At 44.5% G+C, this 9,818-nt stretch overlaps 1 protein-coding gene across 1 annotated transcript; it reads left to right on the top strand.

The window, feature by feature from the left end:
* Window positions 1–3,413: 3,413 nt before the first annotated feature.
* SLC10A4 (solute carrier family 10 member 4) lies at window positions 3,414–9,310 on the top strand. The gene is made up of 3 exons (XM_065914396.1): window positions 3,414–4,176; window positions 4,919–5,129; window positions 8,346–9,310. The coding sequence occupies exons 1-3, from the start codon at window positions 3,527–3,529 to the stop codon at window positions 8,856–8,858; spliced, it is 1,374 nt and encodes a 457-aa protein (XP_065770468.1). The 5' UTR covers window positions 3,414–3,526; the 3' UTR covers window positions 8,859–9,310.
* Window positions 9,311–9,818: the final 508 nt, after the last annotated feature.

The following is a 9,818-nucleotide window of genomic DNA, read 5'->3' as shown; positions in this document are numbered from 1 at the left end:
TGGTGTGATCACTCACCTAGAGCCAGACATCCTGGAGTGTGTGGTCAAGTAGGCTTTAGGAAGCATCACTATGAACTAAGGTAGTGGAGGTGATGGAATTCCAGCTAAGCTATTTCAAATCCTAAAAGATGATGCTGTGTAAGGGCTGCACTCAGTTCAGTTCAGCTCAGTCGTGTCCAACTCTTTGTGTCCCCATAAACCACAGCACACCAGGCCTCCCTGTCCATCACCAACTCCTGGAGTCCACCCAAACCCATGTCCATTGAGTCGGTGATGCCATCCAACCATCTCATCCTCTGTCGTCCCCTTCTCCTCCTGCCCTCAGTCTTTCCCAGCATCAGGGTCTTTTCCAACGAGTCAGCTCTTCGCATCAGGTGGTCAAAGTATTGGAGTTTCAGCTTCAACATCAGTCTTTCCAATGAACACCCAGGACTGATCTCCTTTAGGATGGACTGGTTGGATCTCCTTGCAGTCCAAGGGACTCTCAAGAGTCTTCTCCAACACCACAGTTCAAAAGCATCAATTCTTCGACACGCAACTTTCTTTATGGTTCAATTGTCACATCCATTCATGACCACTGGAAAACCATAGCCTTGACTAGACCTTTGCTGCACTCAATATACCAGCAAATTTGGAAAACTCAGCAGTGGCCACAGGACTGGAAAAGGTCAGTTTTCATTCCAATCCCAAAGAAAGGCAATGCCAAAGAATGCTCAAACTACCACACAATTGCACTCATCTCACACACTAGCAAAGTAATGCCCCAAATTCTCCAAGCCAGGCTTCAACAGTACATGAACAGAGACTTTCCAGATGTTCAACCTGGATTTAGAAAAGGCAGAGGAACCAGAGATCAAGTTGCCAACATCTATTGGATCATCGAAAAAGCAAGAGAGTTCCAGAAAAACATCTATTTCTGCTCTATTGACTATGCCAAAGTCTTTGACTGTGTGGATCACAACAAACTGTGGAAAATTCTGAAAGAGATGGGAATACCAAACCACCTTACCTTCCTCCTGAGAAATCTGTATGCAGGTCAAGAAGCAACAGTTAGAACCAGACATGGAACAACAGACTGGTTCCAAATTCCGAAAGGAGTACATCAAGGCTGTATACTGTCACCCTGCTAATTTAACTTCTATGCAGAGTACATCATGGGAAATGCCAGGCTGAAGGAAACACAAGCTGGAATTAGGATTGCCAGGAGAAATAGCAATAACCTCAGATATGCAGATGAAGAAGGAAATGGCAACCTACTTCAGTGTTCTTGCCTGGAGAATCCCAGGGACAGGGGAGCCTCGTGGGTTGCCGTCTATGGGGTCGCACAGAGTCGGACACGACTGAAGCGACTTAGCAGCAGCAGCAGCAGCAGCAGTTATGCAGTTGACACCACCCTTATGGCAGAAAGCAAAGAGAAACTAAAGAGTCTCTTGATGAAAGTGAAAGAGGAGGGTGAAAAAGCTGATTTAAAACTCAACATTCAAAAAATACTAAGATCATGGCATCCGGTCCCATTACTTCATGACCAATAGATGGGGAAACAATGCAAACAGTGACAAACTTTATTTTTTGGGCTCCAAAATCACTGCAGATGGTGACTGCAGTCATGAAATTAAAAGATACTTGCTCCTTGAAAGAAAAGCTATGACCAACCTAGACAGCATATGAAAAAGCAGAGATATTACTTTGCCAACAAAGGTCCATCAAGTCAAAACTATGGTTTTTCCAGTAGTCATGTATGGATGTGAGAGTTGGACCATAAAGAAAGCTGAGTGCCAGAGAATTGATGCAAGGATATTAAAACAGTCAATTCTAAAGGAAATCAGTGCTGAATGTTCATTGGAAGAACTGATGCTGAAGCCCCAATACTTTGGCCACCTGATGTGAAGAGCTGACTCATTGAAAAAGACCTTAACATTGGGAAAGATTGAAGGCAGGTGGAGAAGAGGATGACAGAGGATGAGATGGTTTGGATGGCATCACCGACTGGATGGACATGAGTTTGAACAAGCTCCTCCAGATGATGAAGGACAGGGAAGCCTGGTGTGCTGCAGTCCATGGGGTAGCAAAGAGTTGGACACGACTGAGCGACTGAAATGAACTGAACTGAACTGAAATATAAACATATGCACTCGTGCACCATTGGGAAATGGAAGTCACCCAGTTTCCTCTGATGTAGAAAATGGGGTAGGGACAAGTTCCCAGGAGGAAGAATTCACTCTAGGATCTTGGCTCCACATAGACTAACCCTAAACTAAGCCTTCAGCCTAGAAATCCCCGCTGTTGGCTTTCACAGCTCAACTGGCTATCAGGTTATAGTCACTTCAGTCAGCCAGATGCCTTCTCCATGGCTTCTTGATATGCGGGGAGGTCCCTTTCCTTTGCAGATGCACCCAGGGACTCACATAAAGTTGTTAAGTCAACACTCGCAAGAACTCTGCATTTGATTTGTTTTCTGGATAAACCTGTCTGAAGCAGGGAACCTCACCACTTTATTTCTTTTCAGCTCTTTAATCCTAAAGCCTGGGCTATACTCAAATCACTTCATAAATCTATGACCACTGAAGTAGCCTTTCCCCATCTGCCAAAAATTTCCAAACACACATTTTTCACGGAGACTTTTCTTAGCAGAGCTCTTCCCCTGCAGTGCTTGAACACCATATCCCGATGAACACTGAGTCAGGTGCTTGTGGATTTGGCTGATGAGGCTGAGATTTCCCTGTGCCCCGGATTCCTGGTGTGGAAAAATCGAGCTAACAGGATCTCTCCCAAGGCTCTGCTGAGAGAAAATCAAATGAAATAATGCATACGCACTTGCACAAGACCTGGCTCAAACCCCATCAATATATGTTTTATTACTTTCTACGTTGTCAGATCACAAGTATTGTGTCTTGCTACCAGAGAGCCATTCCTATTAAGGCAAGCATCCCTCGCAACACTCGGGGTTGCAGGCTCTTTGAACAGTCTGTATGATGTATGTGCGTGCATAGACCAGCTTGCTCTCTCTGTGTGTGTCTGGATGCCCAGATTTCGTTATCAAAGAGTCAGAGCCCATCAGAGAACTTAGCAGCAGACAGGCACGGTTTTTTCTGGTTTTTCCTTCTTCTTCTCTTTTGTCAGGTCTTTGTTCCGCCCCTGGCTACACTCTCACAGAACCACTTACTGGGGATTAAAAGGAGGGGACTCGGTCGGCGAAGGCGGGGCCTGCGGGCGCGGGGGGCCCAGCGATTGGGTTCACCCTCGGGGGCTGCGGTTTCTTAAGTGCCAGCCAGCGGGCGCCGGCCAACCTCCTCCCGCCCCCCGCCCCACTCCGCCCCGCCACAGCCGAGGACCAACCGGCCGCCCCAGACGTCAGCCGCGCGCAGCAGAGCCTTGCAATTGAGTCCCGTTTGGCAGCTGCAGACGGGCGGACAGACAGACGGACTGCGGTGGCGGATCGAAGACGCAGGGAGGCCCGCGCGGCGGGAGGGAAGAGACGTCCGCAGGGCTAGCAAGAGCCAGACCCGCAGCCTCCCCCGACCGAGCCATGGACAGCACCGGCAACGCCACCCTGCTCTTCGGCACCGACAACGCCACCCTGCTCTTCGGCCCCGGCAACGCCACCCTGCTCTTCGGCCCGTCCACGCTCTCTCCGGACAATTACACCTTGTCGCCCACCGCCAGCAGCCTGAGTCCCGGCCCGGACGCACCCCTCGCGCCGGCCTCCAGCGCCGGCCCCGGCCCCGGGCTCAGTGCGGCGCCGGGGCCCGGAGTCAGTTTCAGCCCCGGCCCCACTCCGACCCCGGCGCCGACGGCCGGCAGCTTCGCGGGCGGCGCGGGTGGCCCCAGCCCGCCCCTGTTCGCTCGGCCCGAGGCGGCCCACGAGCCCCCGTTTTGGGACACGCCGCTGAACCACGGGCTGAACGTGCTGGTGGGCGCCGCCCTGTGCATCACCATGCTGGGCCTGGGCTGCACGGTGGACGGGAACCACTTCGCGGCGCACGTCCGCCGGCCGGTGGGCGCGCTGCTGGCCGCGCTCTGCCAGTTCGGCTTCCTGCCGCTGCTGGCCTTCTTGCTGGCGCTCGCCTTCTCCCTGGACGGCGCGGCCGCCGTGGCGGTGCTCCTCTGTGGCTGCTGTCCCGGCGGGAATCTCTCCAACCTCATGTCCCTGCTCGTGGACGGCGACATGAACCTCAGGTACGGAGCTGCTTTCGGTCCCATAGGCGTCTTTTCAAACGCCGCCAACCGCGTTTACAGCCACGGGTTCAAGACCAAGGAGGGAGGAAGTAGAGGCGGTTGGCATGAGGTGCGGGAGAGCTGCAAAGACACTGGAGATGAGGGTGATGTCCAGGCAGACATGAAGAGGTAGGGTTGGAGGGGAGAAGATCCAGATGGGAACAGAGGTGCTCTGAGGTCTGGGGGGGTCTCATCCATAGCTGACTGTTGCACTGTCAGTGCAGGTCTGTGGGCCCCAGAAGACAAAGGGAACTGGGAAGTCTGAAGCCAAGACTTGGGAAATGTAAAAGCAAAATAGGACTGTTGGCTCCAGTAAAGAAAGTAATCTCATATATAAGACTGTGATTGAGGTCATTCCAACAAGTAGTATCTGGCAGCTTTACCATGTCCTTCAGGGTGCTTTGGAGGATTAGAAAAGAGAACAAAAATATTCCTTGCCACAAGCATCCAGAGGGTAACCAGTGCAGTAGGCTGCAGAAAGCAGAGAGCCACAGTCCTGAGATTCTTTTCGTCTTACCTGGAGTTCCTGTTTCAATTGGGCTTAGACATGCTGCTCTCTTGGTGCTCCCCTGAGATGAAGCAGGTTCACCCCTGACTTCAAACTGGGGGTCTTGTAGTCTCCCTTTTTCTCCTTTATCCAGTGTGCAAGCAAGGCTCTTTGGCTCAAAGCTGTTCCAACTTCTGTCCATTCCCTTTCCTGCAGCATCATCATGACCATCTCCTCCACGCTCCTGGCCCTGGTCTTGATGCCCCTGTGCCTGTGGATCTACAGCCGGCCTTGGATTGACACTCCCCTGGTGCAGTTACTGCCCATAGGGACGGTGATCCTGACCCTCTGCAGCACTCTCATCCCCATCGGTTTGGGCGTCTTCATTCGCTACAGATACAGCCGGGTGGCTGACTACATTGTGAAGGTAAGGTCACTCTTCCCTTTGCCTCCTTTACATTCGTAGAGGGTCCTTGGTCTCTGACCCATGGCTGAAATGGTGAGAAGTTTGGAAAAGAAGGAAGAAAAGGACTGGGCAGCCCTTGCATGGATAAACTTAAAAAAGTATGCCAGGGAGATAACTTCCATCCCATCTTTTAGAACTTCAAAAATAACAACTTTAATTAATATACCAAGGTTGATTAAAAACAGCATAAGATAACTGTCAGTACTCATAGGTGGAAACAGATCATGAGGAAAAAAGATGACAGTGCAATTAAACAGCAACATGTTTTTCACTAAGAAGTCATGTATTACTAAAAATCAAAGCAGGTAAAATAAAATTGTTTTAATTGGATTTGTGCAGTATTTTAGAAATGCATTACTCTATTCTTTAAAAGTGGAACTCTAATTCTGAGAAACTCTGTAGCAGATTCCTTTAAAATGTTTTATTAGTTTTCTAAAAGTAAGTTTACACTAATAAGACCAAAGGTAATTCAAAAATTACATCATGGAATATAATAGAATACACAAAATAAAATTAGGTCCTGGGTAAATAATGCAGAATATATTACCATTACTAAATTTGTGTTTCTTTTTCCTTCCCCATTGCGATATTTCATATGATTTCTAAAGCTAGTGAAAGGATGAAATTTCTATTATTTTGTGCAATATTTCCAATATTGCTTTATTTTTAAAAAGTAATGCTTTTTGTAGCAGTAGAGATTTTGTAATAATTGATTGGAGGAAAAAAATTAAAATATTTGTAAATTAAACTTTCTTTGAAAACTCAAAAATAGTAGTAAACAAGAGTAAACCATGAATAGGATTCTCATTTTAGGAAGTTAAATAAAGTACATAACTAACTACCATATAATGTATATGCAAATTCCTTTAGAAAACAAAGAGAAAAAGGCTCACCCTAATGTTTAAATTATGTAGATTTAAGATGACATAATCCTTTGTGTTTTACTTATTCTATTTATTAAAGTAATCTGATACATATTCATAACTTTAATATGAAAAAATAGAGGGCTCTTTTCATACATATATTCAACCTTGAGTAAAAAAAATATGCTCTGTAATAAACATATATTCTTTGAATGTAATAATTGCAGGTGGATTCTTTACTGTCTGAGTTGCCAGGGAAGCCCAATAAATATATATGTACATGTAAACATAAGTATTTTAATGTTAAACATAATATACTATAGGTCATTTTGAGAGCAGTAAGAACTTATTAAGTTTGATCATTAAGCTAATAGTATTAATGTGATGCATTTACTATAAAACCTTAGGAATTCTAAGAGAAAGTCAATCAAATACCCTATTCCCATGCTAAAAATAGACAAATATATTTAAATAACAGACAATCCAATAAGACTGTCTAACTTAGAGTTAAAGCTGGACCTATTTCTTAACTAGCACACTCATAAGATCTGCTTCATAATATTTTTATACTTTTGCACACTTTAAAATGAGTATTCAATGTCAGTGCTCATGCAAATGATTTAAAATGGTTCAAAGGAAATGATTCAGAGCCACTATTTTCACAATGAAGAATCAGATTTCTTGTCAAAGCTTTTGATGTAGACACACTTTGAAACTTAATATAACAAGAGTTTTGACTGGTACATTTGTAGCATGAGTATCTTATAATATTATTTCAGTACCCTTTAGAATAAACTTTTGATCAGCCCAGATAAATTTGGAATGATTTTTTAAAGAGTATATTCCAATCCCACAGACTCCAAAGGATTATCTTCCCACATATCTATGAAACCAGAAGCAACACTTAAATGGCTCTGGAACTATCCTCTTCCTCACAAACACCCACCCAACCCTCCGCCCCATTGAAAAAAAACAAACTGCCAATCTAAGGAACAAGAAGAATTTCTAGGTTTCCATCTTACTATTTACGAGCCTGTCTTACTTGCATGAGTGAAATAAATCAGTCAGACATCAAGATGACACACTGTTTTATAGTCTGTTGTTTTGTACCTAAAATCTTTCTATTATATATAATAATTCCTAAGCATCATTAGAGACAGGTGGGAGTTTTCTCATGAACAGATGAAAAGGAGGGAGTTCCAGAATTACAAAGAATTCCTCACATCTTATGTTTACGTTTTTTCTTTTCTCTAACCTAATCTGAGTTGGTAATTGTTGGGTATTACTAACAGTTCTCTGAGATATAAAGTATTTTGAAAGTCAAAAATATTGGACACTCAGTTGCATAAATTAATAGCCTTTTATCTTCTGTGTAAAACCAGAACTAATTTCTTATGGAAAACATGGAGTCCTGTTCAGGGGAAGTAATATCCATCTGTCTACTCCATTCATCAGACTATACCTGTTATATTGGGCTCAGTTCTAATCGCCCTGTTTTTAAAAGGCACATTGACAAATTAAAGGAATGTTCAGAACAGTCAGGCTTCCCAGTTAGTGCTAGTGGTAAAGAATCTGCCTGCCAATGCAGGAGATGCAAGAGATGAGGGTTCGATCCCTGAGTCGGGAGGATCCCTCGGAGGAGGAAATGGCAACCTACTCCAGTATTCCCGTTGGGAAAATCCCACGGATAGAGGAACCTGGCGAGCTACAACACATGGGGCTGCAAAGAGTCAGACAGGACTGAGCACTCAGAACAAATTGGGACTCCAAAACAGAGTTATGGGATGGGGGCTGAAAACCTGGGACAATCTGCCCCAAGAGTAATAACCTTCCCCTCATAACTGTTTTTAAATGCTTGTAGGCTGTTTTTAGGAGGAGCAGCCTGTCTGGTCTGTGTTGCTCCTGAGTTCCTGTCCAAGACAGTGGCTGGCAGCTATCGCAGGTACATGGTCACTACACATAAGTACAGGTCGCCAACAGAGCTACCTGACATGGCCTGGATGCCTCCTGAGGTGGTCTACCCATTCTCAAAAATAGTGTCAAAAGCTTTCATGGCAAAGATCTTCATTCTGTGTAGGAGATCAGACTATATGGCTCTCCCCTTCCAAGAGTCCAGGGTCCCCTTGTTTGAATTCCTCTGTAACTATCTTATTATTGTTGTCTTCAGGGCATACCATGCTGGCATTGCACAATCTTAGTTCCCCCACCAGGGACTGAACCCATGCCCCCTGCTTTGGGAGTGCAGAGCCTTCACTGGACCACCAGGGAAGTTCCAAAAACTATTTTTGATGGCTTCTCTGTTTTCTTTTACTAGATTTCCCTATGGTCTCTGCTAATGACGCTGGTAGTCCTTTTCATATTGACCGGCACTATGTTAGGACCTGAACTGTTGGCCAGTATTCCAGCAGCTGTTTATGTGGTAGCCATTTTTATGCCTTTGGCAGGCTATGCCTCAGGCTATGGCTTAGCTACTCTCTTCCATCTTCCACCCAACTGCAAGAGGACGGTGAGCCTGGAAACAGGGAGCCAGAATGTGCAGCTCTGTACCGCCATCCTGAAACTGGCATTTCCACCACAAAACATAGGAAGTATGTACATGTTTCCCTTGCTTTATGCCCTTTTCCAGTCTGCAGAAGCAGGGATTTTTGTTTTAATATATAAAATGTATGGAAGTGGAGTACTGCACAAGCAAGATCCTCTAGATGAAGATGAAGATACAGATATTTCTTATAAGAAACTGAAAGAAGAGGAAATGGCAGACATGTCCTATGGCACAGTGAAAGCAGATAATTTAATTATGATGGAAACCACTCAGACTTCACTCTAAATATGGAGATACACAGGAGAGTTTATCTTGCTGAAATACTACTTCATATTTATGGTCTGTCCTAGTGTCTATGGTTTACATAAAGAACAACAACTGGTTCACATCATTATACATGTAACAATTTTGATGTACCCACCATAAGGTTGCATTGGTATATTAACCAAGCATTTACATAAATGACAAATCAGTGTTGTAATTTGCACCTGGGACTGCTAGGTTGATGGCCTGAACAAGTGTGCTTTTTGGTTTTCACCATTACCAATTTCTATGACTGTTTCAAATATGTTAAACAGGGTCTTGGAAATGTAGAATTTTATGCACTATCTTATATGAGTAAAAACATGCTATATTTGTAAAGCATAATTGAGTTGAATGTAATTATTGTTAAAACAAAGTGTGCTTGCTCAGTTTATAAATACTTGACACTGTTAAAATTTGACCTGTATTCAGAGAAATCCCCAAACAGGTCAATTAAACAATGAAATATAATTTCTCATTGTCCAACCTGTTTCAAATCAGGGAAGAGTTACATTAATGTATTTGATTATTTGATCTGATATCTATTTGTAATGAACAGCCAACATCTTTCTCGTTAACAAGGCATTTGCTTTTCAACTGGGGACTGGTTCCATCTTCAGCGTTTATGTAAACACAGTCTAAATCAGTTTTCTTTTGCAAAGCTTATTTGGTCAGAAAAATCCGTGGAACGATTATCCCCGCCAGAGAATAGCAATCCCTGGTACTCAACAGCACCTCCTGATCACAATTTGAGGTGGGCGGGGGACGCAGGAGGCGGGGCGGCGGGGAGGGAGTAAATTCTCCAAGGGAGAAAACAATTAGCCTAGATACGAAGCCCTAGAGTGCTTTTCCTATGCACTTACTGAAAGGGTTCAATGCGTAGATTTCTCAGAGCAAGTCTGAGATGATTAAATAACGTATAATGTGAGATCGTAGGTTATC

The sequence above is a fragment of the Muntiacus reevesi genome, chromosome 22 (assembly GCF_963930625.1).
Source record: "Muntiacus reevesi chromosome 22, mMunRee1.1, whole genome shotgun sequence".
NCBI lineage: Eukaryota > Metazoa > Chordata > Mammalia > Artiodactyla > Cervidae > Muntiacus > Muntiacus reevesi.
This window is presented reverse-complemented; position numbering and strand designations above follow the sequence as displayed.

Excerpts from the sequence above, each read along its gene's own strand:
- SLC10A4 (XM_065914396.1), top strand. The coding sequence starts at position 3,527 with ATGGACAGCACCGGCAACGCCACCCTGCTCTTCGGCACCGACAACGCC. Across the intron at positions 4,177-4,918 it reads GACGGCGACATGAACCTCAG|CATCATCATGACCATCTCCT; the intron begins GTACGGAGCTGC and ends CCTTTCCTGCAG. Across the intron at positions 5,130-8,345 it reads TGGCTGACTACATTGTGAAG|ATTTCCCTATGGTCTCTGCT; the intron begins GTAAGGTCACTC and ends TTCTTTTACTAG.